Source organism: Jaculus jaculus, chromosome 3, assembly GCF_020740685.1.
Source record: "Jaculus jaculus isolate mJacJac1 chromosome 3, mJacJac1.mat.Y.cur, whole genome shotgun sequence".
Classification (NCBI taxonomy): Eukaryota; Metazoa; Chordata; class Mammalia; order Rodentia; family Dipodidae; genus Jaculus; species Jaculus jaculus.
This window is the reverse complement of record NC_059104.1, coordinates 90,314,399-90,335,143: the sequence shown is the minus strand read 5'-3', so window position 1 is coordinate 90,335,143 and position 20,745 is coordinate 90,314,399. Positions and strand designations below refer to the sequence as shown.

General features: G+C 46.7%; 1 protein-coding gene across 11 annotated transcripts in view; it reads left to right on the top strand.

Annotated features, from left to right (window-relative positions):
- The window catches only part of Gramd1b (GRAM domain containing 1B), a 183,186-nt gene that overhangs the window by 145,403 nt on the left and 17,038 nt on the right, over positions 1-20,745 (top strand). For 9 of the 11 annotated variants that reach the window (XM_045145819.1, XM_045145818.1, XM_045145823.1 and 6 more), the window contains 5 exons: positions 8,920-9,004; positions 9,544-9,647; positions 11,906-12,001; positions 13,885-13,965; positions 18,464-18,579. In XM_045145819.1, coding sequence (XP_045001754.1) covers positions 8,920-9,004; positions 9,544-9,647; positions 11,906-12,001; positions 13,885-13,965; positions 18,464-18,579 — 482 coding nt within the window. Of the gene's footprint in view, positions 1-8,919; positions 9,005-9,543; positions 9,648-11,905; positions 12,002-13,884; positions 13,966-18,463; positions 18,580-20,745 lie in introns of those variants that run through there. The other 2 variants (XR_006636261.1, XR_006636262.1) reach the window with 2 other exon arrangements.

Genomic DNA, 20,745 nt, shown 5'->3' with positions numbered 1-20,745 from the left:
TCAGCTTTATACAGAAGCTGAGGCCTCTGAGTACTCAGTGCAGTGACAGGCTAAGAGACTGCCCCTTGGCTGGAAGATGAGGTGGGTCAGCTGTCCCCTGGGGTCCAGAAGGCAGGCTTTCCTATGACAGCAGATGTACCAAGTGTGGTGGGAGTCCTGACTGCTCCCGACTGATTGTATCCATAGCTGTTGAACCTTACTGACTTCCAGGAATCTTCAAGGGTGCCTGTTCCTTGATTGCACCCTTTTCTGTCAGCTCTGGCCCATGCTGTTTGCCCTTTCCTGGTCTTGCTATATGTCCTCAGTCAAGTCCTGAATCGTGGTTGGTATAGGAAGCACAAAGGAATGAATGTGGAATGGGGAAATAGACATGCCACTTGGCCGTAGGGTGAGTCGATACTGAGGGACCTCCAATTACCTGACCTATAGGCACCAAGATGTGAGCATGTGGGATCACAGAATTGATAACCTGTGATTTTACTACTTTCCACATTTCGCCATGAGAAATAGCTGCTCTGGAGGGTGGTCAGTAACTGCTAGAGTGGGGAGGCAGGTTGGAAGTAGCACCAGAAGTGGGCTGCTTACATAGGACCTCGGACCAACCCCCAGACTAGAACCCAGCTCTTTTTCTGTGGCTGAGACAGACGGCCCCACTCAGTTTCCCATGACTGGGTATTGATGAGTTAGCAAGATGCTTCCTGTTGGAGACCACAGAAGTCCACCCTTGGGTCCTTTTTGTAGGAGCCAGTGCGTTTGCTCCTGGTCACTGGCTTGGTTGTCCTGCTTAGAACAGGAAGCTATGACATGGATTTTCCCAGAGTCACCTGATGGGTAGAGGTTCCAGACACTTGCTATTATAATACCTGGGTCCTGTGTAGGTCTTTTGCTCCCAGTATTCTGGGTATGTGTTTTATAGTTGTGAATATATACATTATTAAGAAAACCTCAGTTGATGACCTTCTCCCCTAGTACTGCTCTCTCATGATCCATGCCTCTTTCTTCAGGAGATCCCCAGTCTGTCCTTGTTGCTTTGACCTGTATTCCCTTGGCCTACTCAGACCTGTGTATTTTGCCCGCATTGCTTTCAGGTGCTTGGAATCTGATTATTTTATTTTATTTTATTTATTTTATTTTATTTTATTTTATTTTATTTTATTTTATTTTATTTTTTGGCTTTTTGAGGTAGGGCTTTACTCTAGTCCAGGCTGACCTGCAATTCATTATGTAGTCTCAGGGCGGCCTTGAACTTACGTGATCCTCCTACCTCTGCCTCCCGAGTGCTGGGATTAAAGGTGTGCGCCGCCACGCCCTGCTTGGAATCTGATGTGAAGGGAGACACCGGGCTCCTGTCTTGCCTGTGCAGCTAGTGCTCTTTCTACTCTCCCATGCTAGTGCGAGCTCCCAGCCATTCTGAAGTCTCGGGTCTCGTCCTGGCACTGGGAAATTTCAGACAGATCCGGACTTTATAACCCCCATGGCAAGGGGCAGGGTTCTGCGAGGTGCCGACCCCTGCAGGGGTTCCTGAGACTGGGTGTGATACGAGAGGAAGTCCTGTCTCCCCACCACCCTCCTTCCACCTTACTGCCACCTGCAGGGGGCAGCTACCCCCTCCTTGCCCCCTGTGCTCCATTATGCCATGTCGGTTTTATTCAACAAGACATCCAGCTTGGGCTTGGGGAGGTGCACCCTAGGAGAGTAAGGGGTCAGCAAATAGGGCTTTCTTTTCGAGCAGCGATCCATGGGCCAAGTTGAGGGTGACCCAGGGAGGTGGGAGAGGTGCATCCTGCCCCCACCCCTTTTCTGTGGCTAGTGGGTTTGATGTTTGCTGTGCTTCAGATGGCCAGTTGCACCCTCCTGTTTTCATGTCTCATTCTTGGGGTGTCAGCTGTCTCCATGGTGACTCGCGAAAGAAGCCTAGTCTAGAGATGCTGCCACAGGCGTAGCACCATGTTTCTTGACTTCTGCATTAGGGAAGCTGGCTTTATGGATAGGTGTGTGTATGTGAGCGTGGGGCGGGGGTGTTGGTTAATGCCATTTCTGTGGAATGACCAGGCTAGGTTAGTGTGGCTAACATAAGTTTGAGAGTAGGACAACTTTTGGGGAAAGAATTACAGGTGTTGGGGCAAGAGCAGTGGAGGTGACATGCCTAACACACCTGGTATTGTCCCCAGGGACTCTCTTCCTCTACCCCCCTCCCCCCATCATGACCTGAAGAGGCTTCCTGGCCCTTGCTCCCTGACAAGCCCATTCCTCAGTGTCCCAGTGGTCTCACTTCTCCCTCCCCACCCCTTTCCATGCCCTTCTGTGTTACACCTACATCTTCACTCACCTTTCCCATCCCCTTGTCCTACCCACATCTGTCTTCTCTTGACCGGATTTGGTTGGAGCAGCAGGATTTCCTTTGTGGTTTTTAACTGGTTTCTTCCTAGGTGAGATCAAAACTGAACCAAATCCATTTTTTCCCCTCCCTTGGGCTCTTCTACCCCCTCCTTCCTGCTGAGCTGGGAGAAGGGGTACCAGTTGGTCCCAGCACCCGGTATTTGCCATAGAGTTAATGTTTAGCCCAGGACCAATTCTCACTCCTCAGTTTCTGGCCCTGCCCTACTCAGCCACTGGTGAGGGAGTGGAGGAAACAAAGACTGAGTGAGGCAGGCTAAGACTCATCTCCCAGCGCGTTATCTCTTGGAGAGTAAACTGTTCCTGTCTCACCCAAACAGTCACCATCTCATTTGTCCTGTATCAGTGGCCTGGACTCCAGTATTTCCAGGAAATTACTGTCAAGGACCTGGAGCCGCCTGGAACTATCTATACTGCCCATATCTTGGGTGTGGTACAGTCTGAAGAGAGGTATTGTGATTATCATGGAATCATGGAAAACAGAATTGCTGCCTTCACCTGTCACTAGTACTAAAGACAGAGCTGACCCACGGGACAGAGTGAACGTGGCTTTGTGCTACAAAGAGTACAGACAGAGTCTAGGCTCCCAGAAGCCAGGCACACAAAGCAGGGATGTGTGTGTGCGTGTGTGTGCGCATACAAGATATCCTAGAAACAACTGGAGGGGTTGATAAGGAATGCGTTTGCTTGGTGGGTTTAGGGAAGCCATGGCAATGAAGCTTGGATTCTTCCTGGGGAAGACAGCATAGGACCGAGTAGGGTACGGTGCAGGATGAGTAGAGCCGAGGGTCCTTCAAAACTGCAGCGGGGCTTGGGCAAGGCCTCACACTTGCCTGCTGTACTTTCTCTGCCATGGGATTGTATTCCTCTCAGTTATCATTTTGGGTCTGGGACCCAGCAGTCTGTACTTATTAATGTGCTCACTAGGTCATTTTTAAGTATGCTCATTTTTTCTTTAAATTTATAAGTTTTATATATGCATACAATGTGTGTTGATCATATTCACCTCCTATTATCTTCTGTTGTCCCTGCTGAACCCCTTCTTTTTGCCAATTTGTTCCCTTTCTACTTCCATTTATGTGTGTGTGTGTGTGTGTGTGCGTGTGTGTATGTGAGAGAGAGAGAGAGAGAGAGAGAGTCTAATTAGGGTTCCTTGCATAAGTATGTATTGGGGGTTACCAGTGGCTATACCACTAAGAAAATGTCTCCAACCCCAGCAACCCTTAACTGTCAATAGCTCCCTAGTGAGGGCTAAGGCCTCATGAATTCTTCCACCATCCTAAGTATGCTAAAGTTTGAGTGCCACCATACAAGGGTCTAAGGCTCCTGAGACAGGGGCTGTTCATGCACAGGCAGACTCTCCTGGTGAGGTGGTCACCAGGGCTGGCGAGAGAGTTCTCATTTGCTTCAAGGATCTGGCATTTCCTAGGCATCCATGTCCTCCCTGCCCCACTGTTGTCTCTTCTCTGTCTTGAACCTGAAGCTCTTCTTGTCCCCTTTGGCCTGGCTGCCATTTCTTTCTCTCTGCCTCCTTCTGACTAGGATCCAGTTACTCTGTTCTTAGCATGGCTGTTTTTCCCTCAAGGCTTGAGCAGCTGTCTGGGAATCTACTTGGCTTTGATCATTCCCATTCTTCCTAGTGCGAAAGGTGGAGCCAAGTTCTTGGACAGGCAGGAGGTTCCTCAGACTGATCCCAAAGCTGGGGACTCAACTCCTCTAGGCTGTCTGCCCAACTTTTCTCTCTCTAACCAGAGAGTTAGATGAGTTAAATTCCCAGGTCTGGGACTGTGCAAGTAAGTTGCTAGATGGATGGATCAGTGAATTGTCTCCGAGAAGTCTCTGGCTGATTGAGTGTCAAATTTCGAATTTCATCCTAACCTTGATGCCAGTGGCACTTCTCCTCCCCTCCTGCACTGGGAGCCATGGCCAGCAACTTTCCATTGCAGGGAACTCTGCTCACTAGGCCAGGCTAGGCCTGAGGTTATTACAGGACAATGGCCAGGCCTATCACCCAGATCCTGTAACTTGAAGCATGTGCGGGGCCCTTGCCCTGCCCGCCCACCCGCCCTGCCTCCCTCCCTCAGGCCCAACACTGACTCTTAACAAAGAAGTCATTTGCTGGCCAGCTGAAAGGAGCATGGGTCTGGCGGAAAAGGGGTGTGTGCAGAGGTGGGGTGAGAGGAGGCCTGGGCTGCAGCTACGTGGTGGCCACTCTGCCTGGGTGAGAGATGTGAGTCACAGCAAGCCCTGGTCTTCCCAGGGGTAGAAAGTGCATGCTCATTAGAGGCTACTGTATGGAGCAGATGGGGACTGGGGAGCTGGCTGTCAAGAGCCTCTCAGGAGCTTTGGACTGACTGTGAGTCACTGCTGAGTGTGAGTAACCAGTGGGACCAAACCTGGACCCAGCTGTGGGTCATCCTCCTCTTACAAAGCTTGTCTATTCAAGTGGGTTTGGCACGTCCCAACCCACAGCCAGCCCTGTGTACCTGCTGTTTCTATGTTTTCTGGGTTTACCTGGATTCTTGAGTGACTGTCTGCACAGACCAAGGAGTGGTGCCTGATCACACCCTCTCTGGGCTGCCCGCCTCCACCCCCACCAGCTAGAAGACCAGCCAAGAAGGACGGAACAGAGCCATCTGCGGGAGACTGGCCAGCCAGCCTGTCCTGAGAACCATGCTCTTCAGATCCTCTCACTTGTGAGGCTTTGCACTGGGTACACTGCTCAGGGCAAGGAAGGGCCATCGGCAGGGGTCATACAGACCCTGCTCAGAAGCCAGTCATAGAGACTTGCTGTTGTCATCCCGAGGAAACAGTAGAGAATCAGCACAAGACACTGGGCTCCCTTGGGAGGGGCAGCTACTGGGGGTGATGGACTCTCTAACAGAATCTGGGGTCCTCTGGAACCTTCTCCTGGAGCAGGACAGACAGTCTCTGCTGTGGTACTTGAAGAGTTTTGCCGATGCACCTGTCAGTGCTGAACATGGCGGTCAGCACGGATCTGAGGAAATTCCAGCTGTGAGTGTGACCGAATGTTCCGTGTCCCCGTGTCTGTTCCATGTACCCTTTCATGCCCCACCTGGCTTTGCTACTCAAGGGCCTCAGATTGGGCAACCTCCCATTCAGAATCCTTTAGCCTTGGGAAACAGGTGAGCCATGCCTCACCTTGGGAGGAATCTTTCTGTTTTGTATGTAAACGCATGTGTGCACATGTGTGTGGAGGCTGAAGGTTGATAACGGGGGTCTTCCTTAGTCGCTGCCTACCTTACTTGAGGCAGACCCTCATGCTGAACCTAAAGTTCACCTAGTCAGCTTCACTGACTAGCCATTGAGCCCCAGGGATTCCCTGCATGCCTCCACCTCCCCAGTGCTGACTAGGATTATAGGTGTTTACCACCACTTCTGGCATTTCACCTGGGTTCTGGGGAGCAGAACTCATGTCCTCATCCTTGTGTGGCAAGCACACTTCGTATCCAGCAGTTCCACGGATTATTGTAAGAGCAAATGGGCGTGAAGGGAGGAGGCTGGGTTCCCTGGCACTGAGGGGACCGTGGTCGTAGAGAAGTTGTGCACCCCCAGTGCGTCTGTGTACTTTGTGCTCTAGTGAGAAGTGGCTACCTTGCCATAGGCAGCGGCACACAGAAGAATAGGGTACTAAAATGTGAATGTGGTAAGGAGGCTCGCGGGGACCTGCCCTTCCTTCTCTTCTCCCTCACTAGTACACATGCCCACTGATGCACAGTAGAATAGGGTACTAAAACGCAAATGTGGCCTGCCCTCTTCCTCTTCCTCACTACTACACATGCACAGTGATGCACAGTAGAATAGGGTACTGAAACATGAATGTGGTAAGGAGGCTCGCAGAAGCCTGCCCTCCTCCTCTTCCTCACTACTTCAAGCAAAGGAGGAGACATAAATTTTGTCCTGCATGCTCTTGTAAGATTATGGGCAGACCTCCTGTCCCTCTATCTCAGCAGGTATCTATATCTCCTGGGTATAACAGAAGCCAATGGGAGAAGGCAAAGCGGATGAACAGTTAGAAATAGAAAGGGACTTCTCGGCACCAATTGACTGGATTCCTGGTTCCCAGGTTTCCCTGAAGGGGGGTTGGGATCCACCTGACAGGCTACTCCTTAAGCTGACATTAGAGCTTTATAAAGACTTTCCAAAGGGGGACTGGAGAGATTGCTTAGTGGTTAAGGCACTTGCCTGCAAAGCCTCCTTAGGTTCAATTCCCCAGTATCCACGTAAGTCAGATGCAAAAGATGGGGCATACATCTTTAGTTCATTGCAGTGGCTAGCGGCCCTGACATACCCATTCTTTCTCTCTTTATATGGCTTTCTTTCCTTCTCTCTGTCTCTTAAATGAGTAAATAAAAAATATATATATTAAAAAAGATTTGCCAAAGGATTTAAGAGGCTAGCTGCAGCTCAAAGCAGGTGACTCTCCTCCTACAAGTATGTGTATGTCATCTCCTTTTTGGCATATGGACACAGTCCATTTTCCACTCCTATTCCATCACCATGTTCCTTGGGCAAGTTACTCAATTTCTTTGTGTGTTGGTTTCCTTAAGTGGGAACAGGGTAATGAAACCACCCTGTAGTCAGGTGTATGACGAATGTGATGGGTTTGTGCTTGATGTGGGATACCAACTCAGTCTTCTCTGGCCTAAAAGTAGCTGGAGATGTTGAGTTACCCATGGTGAGAAATATACAGATGATCAGGCAAGGGTTTACGTTTGTAGACTCTGTTGTGAGAGGCCAGATGGCCATGTGGATTGAGGATAAAGAGCCTTCTAAGGGCCATTATATGAGAGGCCACATCTAGCCATGGAAGCCGTGGAGTGGACAGGCTTCTAGATACCTACCTCCAGTAGTCCTGAAACCTCGCTTAACGTATTTTGAAAGTATGCATGAATGGAATCCCATCGTATTTTTGAAGGTAATTTTGAAAGATTGCAATTGTATGTTAGCTTAGCATTGTTTAGGAAAAGGTAACTGGGCACCTTGTATTGCAAGTGGGAATCATGTACTTATTTTGTAAATAAGTCAAGAATAAAACTTGTAATTCAAATTATAAACAAATTGGTGAAAAATACTCTCCTCATCTCTTTTTCTGGGATCTCTCACTTGCTCTCTCTCTCCCCCTCTTTCTCATCCTTCTTAAACTTAAATTCAGGTCATTTCTATCTCTTTCTTTCTTTAGTCGGAAGAGCAGAAGGCCACGGCTCACATGAGCAGTGGTTAATGCAGATGTGGCCAGACCCTCCTTTATCTTCCACCTGAGCCACTTAGCTCCATAGAAATCTATATCATGGACAGGTGAATGGCCAGACCCTCACCTGCTATGTGCTAGTGCATTCGGAAGTGGGTGGATGAGAGGCCAGAAAGCAGCAGGACAGTCTGTCCATGGGCATGTGCTTTTGGCTGAGGGTCAGCAGCTTAGTATATGCATCCATAGGTCAGCGCACAGCGGGTAGAGTGCAGATGTCTTTTTGTCTCCATATGTGGTCCTTCCTGGATTGTGTGCTGTGTGTGCAACCCTTGGGTGTCCTTCATCCATGGGCACTTACCTTTTTCTTTAAGAGTGCAGGATTTCTGACTATTTAACTGGCTCATGGAAATTCTAAGGAGTATTTTCTAAGCTATAGGAATGAGCCTATGACAAAGCTTCTGTGAAGATGAGTGTGTGTGTGGGGGGGGGGGGGTTGAAATGGGCTAGCATGTTGCAGGATCAGATTCTCTGCATTGTTTTCCCATCTCTAGACCCTGTTTCCTTCCTGGCCTCCTAGGGCTGTGTCAAACAGAGCCTTGTCTTGGGATCTGTGGCCAGGAGTTGTGTTCCTTGGGCCAGGGTTCTCAGTTTTCTCACTGGTACTGTTTGTTGGTGGGTTACCTGGTAAGAATAGGGAGCAAAGTTCTGTGTGTGTGTGTGTGTGTGTGTGTGTGTGTGTGTGTGTGTGTGTGTGTACAGATGAGCTTTTAATTCACAAATCATCCTTACTCTAGCTCTGGTTTTGTGCTTTTTGTAAAGCACTGTGTTTTATCATTTCTTTAAAAAATTATGTTCACACAAAGTCAGATGCTCATTCTGTCAGCTACTACTACTTCTTGTGAAAGTTTCAACGGTCCCCATCTTCCCCTGGGTCCAGCTGGAGTCTAGGTTTGTCCCTCAGGCCCTGCTTTGCTGCCATAATGCAGCTGGTAGAAGGTAGGCCGAGGAGCAACTGCTGACATTACGCATCCCAGAAAGATCCCTACAGGCGGCCTTTTCTGTCGTCTTTCCTTGGGATTGCTGTAGACCCTGCATTCACTGTTGGAGTTTCTCACTGACAGATGCTAGATGCAAAGAGTTTTGCAGGCAGGACTCAATTCTCGGCACTGCCTTTCCATCCATTTCCTCACTACAGGATCAGAGCCTCATGTCTGCCTTTAGAACAACAACCAAATGATCCCCCAGCATCTGCCCTTTCTAATTCTCCAGAACCTGGAAACATCCTGCTAATCTTGTCTGTTGTCATACAGGTGTTAAGCCCCACTTACAAGCAGAGAAATGAAGACTTCAGAAAGCTGTTTAAACAACTTCCAGACACGGAGCGCCTCATTGTTGGTAAGTGGCTGACCTGGGAGGGGGCAGGCAGGAAGTCCTGGAATCTCAGGGAGAGTACTCAGACGGCTCCTGCCAAGATGCTGAGAGCCAAGCCGAGCAAGCACATAGGTGTGGGGACAGGAGAAAAGATGTGCTAGCTGTTGGGGCCAGGCATCACACCTGTGACAGCCCTGAGCACCCATGCAGGAGGGAATCGGAGGCATACTAAGCTTTGCTGGAAGGAGTTGCTGTGGTGGTGGGTAAGGGACGGGAAGTTACTTGACTTGTACTGGCTCTTTTTGTCCTCTTGCCTTTTTTGGGCCCCTCTGCTGTCACACTCATTGCTCGCTCTTTCTCTCTGGGGCAGTAGCGTATTTCACCTCCTCTGATCGTAAGCTGTCAGGGACCTCGTTGGCTTCTGGTTCAAGTGGCTTGTACTCCTAGTTAGCAAGCGAAGGTCATACTCTGCCAGTTCTGGAGGGCGGGATGGCATGCTCACTATAGTCGTTTGCTCAGAATGCTTCCTGCCCCTGAGTGGTCCTGCCCTGTATCCTACACAGATTACTCATGTGCACTCCAAAGAGACATTCTCCTTCAGGGCCGACTCTACCTCTCAGAAAATTGGATCTGCTTCTATAGCAACATCTTCCGCTGGGAAACTCTGGTAAGGACCTGGAAAACTTGGATTGAGGGATGGATGGATGTGCTATAGCTCTGTGACAGAGCGCTCGCATAGCATGTACAAGGCTGGCCTGGATTTCATCCCCAAAGATGCAGAAGCCAAAAGAGTGGACCCAGATATTGGTGCCTTGCACTATTTTCCTAGCCGTGATTGAGCAAGCTGCCCTGTCTCTCTCCTTTTCACTGACGTGTGTTCTTCTCAAAGCTTTGCATATTAACATTAGCTCATACTGAGCCTTCGTGGGTGCCCTGTTCTAAGTTCCAGTAACAGAATCTCTTCACCATGTGTCTCCTTCCCTTTTGGATATGTGGAAAAAAGTATAAACAGCATTTACTTTTGGCAAACCCAGAACTTATCTGCAGAAGGAGGCATAGTAAAGTTGAAAGGATGTTGTCTGTGGGGCATAAAAGAACTGGCTTGAGGAGCTGGGTGTGGTGGCACATGCCTTTAATCCCAGCACTCGGGAGGCAGAGGTAGCAGGATCCCCAGGAGTTCGAGGTCACCCTGAAACTACATAGTGAATTCCAGGTCAGCCTGGGCTACAGCAAGACCTTACCTCAAAAAACAAACCAACAACAACAACAACAAAAAGAACTGGCTTGCATACTTTCTGGATTCAGTTTTCTTTTTTTTTTCTTTACTTTTTTGAAATAGGGTTTTGCTCTAGCCCAAGCTGATCTGGAATTCACTATGTAGTCTCAGGGTGGCCTTGAACTCATGGCAATCTCCTACCTCTGCCTCCCAAGTGCTGGGATTAAAGAGTGTGCCACCACACCTGGCAGTTTTGCATTTTATTAACTCGTTTTTGTTTAGTCTGTTTTCCCTTTGCCTTTTTCCTCATTGCTTAAGATAAGGTAGAGAAAGATTTCCTAGGTGACTGTCTTTGCATGCATTCATGTTTCTTATGTGTGGTATTATGGTCATGTGTGTAGTCTATTCATGTGTGGGGGCAGGTAAGCATTCCCTGTGTGTGCAAGGCCAGAAGAGAGCACCGGCATTCCCTTCCATCACTTACTACCCATTGTTTTGAAACAAGGTGTTAGGGGTTCAGGAATAGAGTTCTTGAACCCCAAGCCCTAGGTTCATGCCTACTTCTAACCAAAGAATTAGATAAAATAAGACTGAGAAGGATAAATATTAAATTATTGTATTTATTGAGGGAAGTACAGAACCAAGGGAAGGAAAATGAATGCACCCACGTGGTTTGAGAGCCCACATGATCCAAGAGCTGTCATGTGGAGGGTACTAGAGGTAAAGTGACCGTGTGGGAGTAGGGCTTGGGGGTTTTCCCCTCATCTCACCCTGCTGGACAGAGACAAGGAGAAACTCACCAGAACCTGGAGGTTCATGAGTAATGAACAGGCCACCAAGAGCGGTTTCCCTCTCTTCATAAACATATCTCTAACCTTATGGTGGTGGGCCCTGCCTTGCTGATTGGTCTGGGTTAAGGACTGTCTCAGGAAGAAGCTAACTATGATGATAAATTCTGGGGTTGAACTTGAACTTGACCAACCTCAATGTTAGGATTAAATCCTAGAAAAGAAGACCTCTCTCTCTCAGGAGGGGCCCAGGTTGTTTGTGGAAAGACAGATCTAGGGAAGAGATAAGTCAGATCATCCTTTGATCTCTAACAAGTACAGACATTCCTGAATTTTCAGGGGCCCAGTCACCCTCCCTGCCCTACAGAGGTACCTGGCTCCCTCTCAGGCTGTTGCAGTGACATGGTGTCTTACTGGTTCCAGAGCTTGCTGCTTGTCCCCACAGGGTTAGGGTTACAGGCCATGCCAAGCTGTTCGCGTGGGTGCTGGGAATTCAAACTCCGGCAGGTCTCAGGCCCTCATACTTGCACAGGAAACTCTTTTTACTGCTGAACCAGCTCTCCAGTCCCCACCTAAACCATCTGTTGTTTCTTATGGGACCACTTAGCATCGATGTTCTGTGTTTCTGTAAAGGACAAAAAAGAAAGAATGAGAAGAGAAAAAGATAGGACTTCTGTGCCAAGTAGAGATGTGGTAGAAAGCTGCTTAGGCTAAGGATTCAGCTACTCATGGCTGTGAGTGAGCTAGCTCAGTTCCTGTTTCTGGCATTTGTGACATAGGATGCAAACCAGATGATCTGTAAGGCGGTCCTTACAAATCTGAATTTTGCTGTCTTCACTGGTGCCATGAGTACTCTTTGCCTGACTCTCCTAATGCCCCTTCTTGCTTGTTACCCATTCTCTGCCTCTGTGGGGATGCCAGCTGACAGTCCGTTTGAAAGACATCTGTTCCATGACTAAAGAGAAAACTGCTCGCCTCATTCCCAACGCCATCCAAGTTTGCACTGATTCAGAAAAGGTAAGTGTTGTCAAATTTTGGCCTCTCTACACACCCACCCTCTGTATTCCATCTCCCACTTCCCTTCTACTTTATCCCTGACCTTAAATTACATCCAGCTGCAGGCTAATATGATTGGGCTGATAAGCAATACACAGAGCACAAGTTCCGGAAACTACTTCCTCAGTGGACGGGGTGGTTGCAGGCTGAGCAGCTGTGAGGGGAATGCAGCTGAGCACTTGGGACCAGAACACCTGACGTTGAGTCCTGTGACTATAAATATGTTCTATAACCTCTCTGAGCCTCAGTTTTCTCATACGCAAAATGAACCTAGCAACAATCACTAAGATAGCCTTGAAATAACATCACTATTTGAAAATAGCAAATTGCAAATACCTACACCTATCTAAGCAGTTGGCATTCCTTATCAACATATCTGATTATAACTCAAGAGGATAAGAAATGTGTTTGAAAGTGGCTATGGGGAGAATGTAGTAGAAAAAACCCAGGACGGGATCCCTTGATCTTTGATCTTTGAGTAGAGTCTGAAGCATGCTAGATTTGCAAGGCAGGAGGGTCAGCTTTAGATGGATGCAGGCAGTTTATTGATAAGAACTAAGAGAGTCAGTCTCAGATAGTCTTTGAATTCTGTTTTTAACCAACCTGTTTGTGTTTATTTGTATTGTCTAGTCTCACTAGCCTGATTTTAGTTACTAGTATCTTCATTCATTGTTTGAGGATTTTTTCTTTTCTTTTTTCTTGCTTGCTTTCTTTCTTTCTTTTTTTTTTTTTTGTTTTTGTTTTTTTTTCGAGGTATGGCTTCTCTCTAAGCTAGGCTGACATGGAATTCATGACATGGAGTCTCAGGGTGGCCTCGAACTCATGGTGATCCTCCTACTTCTGCCTCCCGAGTGCTGGGATTAAAGGTGTGTGCCACCACGCCCGGCTTCAAGGATTTTTTAAAAAAATATTTATTTATTTAATTTATTTGATGGAGAGAGAGAGAGAGAAAGAGAATGGGCATGCCAGGGCCTCCAGCCACTGCAAACGAACTCCAGACTCGTGCGCCCCCTTGTGCATCTGGCTGACATGGGTCCTGGGGAATTGAAGTTGGTTCCTTTGGCTTTGCAGACAAATGCCTTAATCACTAAGCCATCCCTCCAGCCCCGAGGATTTTTTCTTTAACTTTATTTGCATGTGTGTATGGAGTGGAGGAAGGGAGCATGTCAGTCTCTCATTGCTCCAAATGACTGCCTGGTGCTTATGTCACTTTTTGTGAGCTTTACCTGGGTGGCTAGAAAATTGAACTCAGGCCAGCAAACTTTACAAGAAAGGAACTTTAACCAATGTGCAATCTCCCCAGACCCTGTGTAAGGACGTTTATGTAGTTTTCAGTGAAATAGTATTTGTCACACACCTAGCAGGTATGCAGTAAAGTCTGGTTTTCTGTCAGTGTCTTCCCATGTGTTGCAAAGATCCCTGCTGATGGGTAAGCAGTACCGTGCAGGGTCCTTTTCTGTTTTGTATGTGATGCATTCCGATGACCCTAGTACATCCTAGTACTTGAATATGTTGGAAGGCTTGGTGGGTCAGTGGGTTTGTCTCAACTTTCTATTTATGATATACTCCTAGCTCATCCCAGTTCCAATAAGTGGGCAAAGAACTTTTTTTTTTTAATAATGTAGTTTCAAACCAGAGAGAAAGCAATAAAAAGTATGGGTAGAACATTTAAGAACTTGGTTACAGCGGGAACTTAGAGGTTCCAGGTACAATATCCCGTTGCCTGTGTTAAGGTTTTGGACTACTTAGACTGAGTAGTATTTGATGATGAATAGGTATGACTGAAAAAGAGCCATGCTTCCAGTTGTTTTAACAAATGTCTCTTCCTTTTTTCTGACAACTAGCACTTTTTTACTTCATTTGGGGCCCGGGATAGGACATACATGATGATGTTCCGACTCTGGCAGAATGCTCTTCTTGAAAAGGTCGGTACTGGTAAGCTGTGTGGTATCCTTCCCCCTTAGGAGCTCATTCACCCTCAATGCCCCTCCCAGTTGGATGTTGTCCCCATGAAAAGCTTGTTTTTATTGAGGCATTGGCTGGCTTCAAAGGAACCCCTATCTCATCATCTTGAAATCTCCTTCTGGTAATCCTGACCCGAGTCCTGAACAGAGCCAACTCTTGGGAAAATACCGCTGGCACCTGTGCCCTCAGGCACTAAAGTTCTACTGTTTAAAATTGTCCTGGGGCGGTGTTCACCAGGTGTGTAAAAGCAAGCAGCTAAGAAAATGACTTCTGAAGGAAGAAAGTTTTTATTCACAGATTACCCCCAAATAAGAGGCACAACATATGCTATGTCATGCCAGGCCATGTAGAGAAGTACTGGGGCTGATCAACAGGCGGAAGACATGAGGGGAGAATGGGCAAGAGCTTTTCCTATGGCCTTCCAGGACGAATGAGGAGTGTAGGATGAGCAGTCTATGTAGGTTTAGGATTACCTAGTGACTATACTGTCATTATTTTTTGTTCACTTTTCAAGGTAGGGTCTCGCTCTAGCCTAGACTGAATTCCAGGCTGACCTGGAATTCACTATGTAGTCTCAGTGTGGCCTGGAACTCACTGTGATCCTCCTACCTCTGTCTCCTGAATACTGGGAACAAAGGTGTACACATGGTCTAGTAACATTACTTTCTATAGGCCTTGGGATCTAGGGACTATCTCTAGGTGCCTGGTACCTGACCTTGGAATTCTCAGGGAAGGAATACCCCCTCAGGGAGGTCTTGAGGTGAAGATGGTCTTGAGATAGGTTAGTTGACTATTTTCCATCTCTAGGAACTTGCTAAACCTGAGAAGTTCCTCCTTATTCAATATGGCTCCAGATACCAGACCACCACAGTTAGAAACAAAAAGAAAATTCAGTTAAGATAACCACCAATTCAGGGCTAGGGAGATGGCACAGTGGTTAAAAGCACTTGCTTATAAAACCTGCTTGCCCAAGTTCATTTTCTCAGCTGCTCACATAAAGCTGGCTAGGTATTCATTTGCAGTGGAGGAGACTGGTACGCACATATGTGCATGCATGCATGCGTGCGCATGCGCACACACACACACACACACACACACACACACACACACACAGAGAGAGAGTCGGTGGGGGGAGAGAGAGAGATTAGTTAAAAAACATGGGGCCTGGGAAGATACCTCAAGAGTTACAGGTGCTTGCTTGCAAAGCTTGCTGACCTGGGCTAAATTCTCCATTACCCATGGAAAAAGCCAGATGCACAAAGTAGCCAATGCCTTTGGAGTGTGCAGTGGCAAGCGACCTTGGCATGCCCATTCTCTTCTCTCTTTCACTTGCACACATGCACACAAATACATAAATGAAAATATAGAAAACAAAGATTTTTTTTTTAAAAAAGGATAATTACTAATTGACTACTGGGGTGTTTGAAGTAGGTTGGAAAGAGTTACACATGGTGTCTCACAGTCCTTGCCCTTACAAAGTTCCTCCTCGGGAGATGTTGAGACAAACATTCTAGGCCAGAGAAAGAAATGTAAGCAGGGAAAATCCTTATATAAATGCTTTCTACCTCTACTCAGGTTACTGTATAAATATGATTGACATGTATGCATTTGAATATAGGTATAGGCCTGTCTAATGTGCATGTCCTAGCTAATTACTAACTGAAGAAAACAGTAAATTTGTTATTATTTATATTTTCTTCCAATTTGGGATTCCGTAATATTGGTATAAATCCTAGTAACTTTTATGAGCTGAGATCTGTCTTTAATTGCTACCAGTAATGGTAAAATGATAATGTTTGGACCTCCACTGGTAGGCTGAATTTTTCAGTCACAGCCAGTGTCATTTCTAAATAAGACACAGGGCTATCCATATAGCTTCTAAGTCCCTCCCAAAATATTGTTAAAAAATTTGCTTGATGGGAGTGTGCTAATTGTGGCTGTTCTGACCTATCAGGTTCTGTTCTGAGCTATCAGGCTAGGACAGAGTTTGGCGGAAAGCAGATGTGTTCCAGGCAGAATGAAGGGGATCCACGAAGGGTGGCCGTAGGAAGAGAGGTCTAGAGAAGGAAAAGGAGTGCCTCTCTCAGCCATCACTGAGAACTGCTACCCCACACCCTGTTGGTCCAGGGACTGGGTCCAGTGCCATTCTTGTTGGTTCTAAAACTGGAATGCTGGCTCATATGTCCTGTCAGCTGCTTGTTTCTTAAACTGTACCTTGAAAACATGGGTGTGAGGAGCTCTCAGATTCTTTATGTAATCTGTTAGTGCAAATCTTCCCTAAGTTATTGGTCACACCTGCTCTTCCCCATGCTTCTTTATACACACTTGTCACTACTACCTTCTTCCTTTCCATGCACTTGGATTCATGGTCTCCACACCTGATCTTTTTTCCCATTTCTTTGCATCTCTCTGGAAACTGGATCCAGTGTGTGTGTGTGTGTGTGTGTGTGTGTGTGTGTGTGTGTTGTAATTTACTTGTTTATGTGTTTATGTTAGTTTCTTGCCACTGCAAGTCAACATCAGATGCATGCACCATCTTTTGTATCTGGCTTTTCATGGGTATCTGGGGAATTGAATCCAGGTCAGCAGGCTTTGCAAGCAAGTGCCTTCTAACCACTGAGCCATTTCCCCAGCCCTAAGAACTAGCTTGCTTATGATAGTGCTTTTAAGAATGACTAACAGACACCCACTGAATAAACAAACACTGGAAATAATGCATAGCACTAGATACACAGTAACTAGTCTTCTTAATAAAGAAGGAATACTCTAGTGTTTGAGATGACTTTGAAGTCTTAAGCTAGGAAAATGCGGGAGTCTTGCTAACCTCAGAACTGTGTAGTTCTCTGCAGTTGAGTCTCGTTCTTAGAAGTGACCCATAGGCACTTCGTGGCCACAGTTAACATGGAAGGAGATTTCCACCATGGGTGAGACATTCATTGGTCAGGGAACCTTGGGTCCTCAGCATCCACATAGGGAATTTTGATCTCGCATTGACCCTAAAGCAACATGACTTTTTTTTTTTTTGAGAACTTTAATATATAAATTAGTAGTTTGATCATGGCTTCACCCCTTTATCCTTTTTTTGTCCTCTCTCCTCTACCCCCAAGGACCCTCCCTTTCAATGTCATCTGTCCTGTTTTGTTGCCTTCTTCCTTTGGTCCCCCTCCACCCTCCATGTCAAAATATTGATGGCCTCAGAACCATGCTAGTCTTGGGGTATCATTAGCCACTGTGGGGTCATGAATGTCCTAGTCAGTTCATGTCAAGATGACAGCACCCCAGAGTATGCCTACATATTCCGTAGCCCTTATATTCTTTCCACTCCCTCTTCTAGAATGATCCCTGAGCTTTGGAGGGCATGGAGGAAATATGTGTGTGTGTGTGTGTGTGTGTGTGTGTGTGTGTGTGTGTATGTATGTATGTATATGTATATGTGTGTGTGTGTGTGTATGTATATATGTATACATATACATATACATATATATATATTTTTTTATACATCCAAGTGCATGGAAAGGAAGAAGGTAGTAGTGACAAGTGTGTATAAAGAAGCATGGGGAAGAGCAGGTGTGACCAATAACTTAGGGAAGATTTGCACTAACAGATTACATAAAGAATCTGAGAGCTCCTCACACCCATGTTTTCAGGGTACAGTTTAAGAAACAAGCAGCTGACAGGACATATGAGCCAGCATATATATACATATATACATATAAAAAATACATAAAATGTATAAAAAATACATAAAAATATATATAAATTTTTTTTTGAGGTAGGGTCTCACTCTAGCTCAGGCTGACCTGGAAGTCACTAGGTAGTCTCAGGGTGGCCTTGAACCCATGGTGATTCTCCTATCTCTGCCTCCCGAGTGCTGGGATTAAAGGCGTGCGCCACCATGCCCAGCAGGAAATCTTTTGTGTTGAGCTCTCATCATCCTCCTTATTTTCTAATTTGATGAGCTTTGAGTCTCCTCAATGAATATGCCATCTCCATAAGATCCATTTTCTGGCTAACAGTGAGGGCAGCACTCATATTCTTTCTACAACTGCCTCTGTGATGTTCCCTGGGTACCGATGGGTGTGATAGAAATGACTCGTCCAGAGCTAAGCAACACGAGCTTATTCTACTTACTGCTGGACCTCACCTGTAGGAGCAAGGGTAGGGGCTGGTTCAAGTGGTCAGTTGATCCTATTCCGTAGACCTCTGTTGAAGGAGTTAGCATTCCGGCTTTACTGAAATCTACGGTCCTAGGCAGGAGGCCGGCACATGATTGGGATTCCTGAGGTAGATGAGGTTGTCATGGAGGTAGCCAGTCTCCCCTAATTCAGCTAGGAGAAAGCAGTTTGACTTCTTCCACCACAGAGAGCCTGCCTGGTTCTACCTCTGTGTGGAACAGTGGGGAGGGAGAGAGGAGGGAGGCAGGAAGGGCGACCAGAATCCTGTTCTTCTCCCCTGCAGCCCCTGTGCCCCAAGGAGCTCTGGCATTTTGTACACCAGTGCTATGGGAATGAGCTGGGCCTGACCAGTGATGATGAGGACTATGTGCCCCCGGATGACGATTTCAATACAATGGGGTGAGTGAGGCCTTGGGTAGGCTATCCAGGGGGCTTGGGTTAGGGTGGCGGCATCTGAACAAGGCCCTGAAGGAAACAAGGGAACTATGGGATAGCTGTGGAAAGAGTACTTCAGGTAAACGGCAGGGAATCGTGTGGCTGTTGGCGTGGGGACACCTTGGCTTTTGTGTTGGACATACCCTGTGGAAGGGCAACAAGGGCAGAGGTAGGAGACCTACTAGAGGCAGCTGAGTGATTTATCTCAGGGTGGCCTCAAATTCACAGCAGTCCTCCTACCTTCTGCCTCCCAAGTGCTGGGATTAAAGGTGTGTGCCACCACGCTTGGCTGTGATTTATATGAGAGATGGAGCAGGAAAGTTGCAGTGATGTGGCAGTAAGTGGTTTGTACCTGAATATATATATTTTTTAATATTTTATTTTTATTTATTTACTTATTTGACAGAAAAAGAGGGAGAGAAAGAGAGCATGGGCATGCCAGGGCCCCCAGCCACTGCAAATGAGCTCTAGACACATGTGCCCCCTTGTGCATCTGGCTAACATGGGTCCTGGGGAATCTAACCTGGGTCCTTTGGCTTTGCAGGCAAATGCCTTAACCACTAAGCCATCCCTCCAGCCCCCTTGAATATATATATTTTTAGGTTTTTTGTTTATTTATTTATTTGAGAACAACAGACAGAGAGAAAGATGCAGACAGACAGAAAGAGAAAATGGGCACGCCAGGGCCTCCAGCCACTGCAAACGAACTCCAGATGTGTGTGTCCCCTTGTGCATCTGGCTAATGTGGGTCCCGGGGAATCAAGCCTTGAACCTGGGTCCTTAGGCTTCACAGGCAAGCGCTTAACCACTAAGCCATCTCTCCAGCCAACCCCCACCCCCCCCCGCCAAATATATCTTTGAAAGTACTTGATGATGGGTCAGAAAGGAACCCGAAGTGGCTTTAAAGTTTGTTGGTTTTACCATTTACAAGATGGCATGGTTCCAACTAGAGATGGAGAATACGTCAGACAGAGAAATTTAAGGGAAAATTGGAACGTTGCTTTTAGGTAAGTTGAGGTTGAGACACCAGTGGAGAGGTGAAATGGGCACTTGAGGATGGCTGCGAAGTTCACGAGGAAATCTGACCATAACCATGGGCGTCACTAGCAGATAGCCATGAATTGGCCTGGAACTCTGAGTGATTAAACATCAAAGGAAGGTCAATTACTGGGCTTAGAGGCACTCAAGAAGAGGAAGAAATAGCAAAAGAGACCTCAAAAGACCATCCAATATGGCAGGAGGAATATTAGAAAACTCTAATACATGGGAAGCTAAGGGCAGGAATTAAAGGAGATGGAACTATCATTGTGGCATCTGCTATCAGTGGGTTAAGAAATATGGGGACTTCAAATTGACACTTAATGAACTTGAGATTGAAGGCTGGTGGTGCTGTGAGAAACAAGAGGAATGGAAGGCAAGGGAAGAACATTGAATGTGTGGTATTTACACCTGGGCCTGCTGACACATAATGCTGGTGTCACACAACCTTTGTCAAACTCTCCTTGATGATCTCTAATGTGCACATAACGATGTACTCATAGCTGTTATGCACCCAGATGCTGTGTGAAGTACAAGTCAGAGTTCATGCCAGTGATGACCCTAAGGGCGATGATTGGTACAGCAGCCCCTGAAGTCTCTGTGAAAGAGTGCCCATCTTTATCCAAGATTTTTCTTTTAGATGTACAAGGCAGAGAAATTTGTTAGTTTTAATCTAGAATTCAGGCAATCAAATATGTGCTCAGAGCCCAGATGTTGGATTCACATGATCAGAATGGGATGGGGTCTAGTAGGAAAGACATAGGGTATGGTGAATAACAGTCATGCTTCAAGGTAGGAATAAATATTAAAGAGAGTGTCTGGCAAAGGTAATTTTCAGGTAGACATTTTACATGGCAGACAGGGACAGTGGCATAAGATGCAAAGAGGCTTCAGGAGAGAGATGGGAGGGACAACTTTTGATTAGCACAGATTGTGTACAAAGCAAAGAATCAGGAAAGTCCATCCATTCAGATAGATGATAGACAGACAGACAGATAGATAGATGGGGGAGAGAGAGAGAGGAAGGGAGGCAGACCTGAGGTATTAGAAAGTTGATGATCTTGACACTAAAACTAATGTGGGCTCACTGGG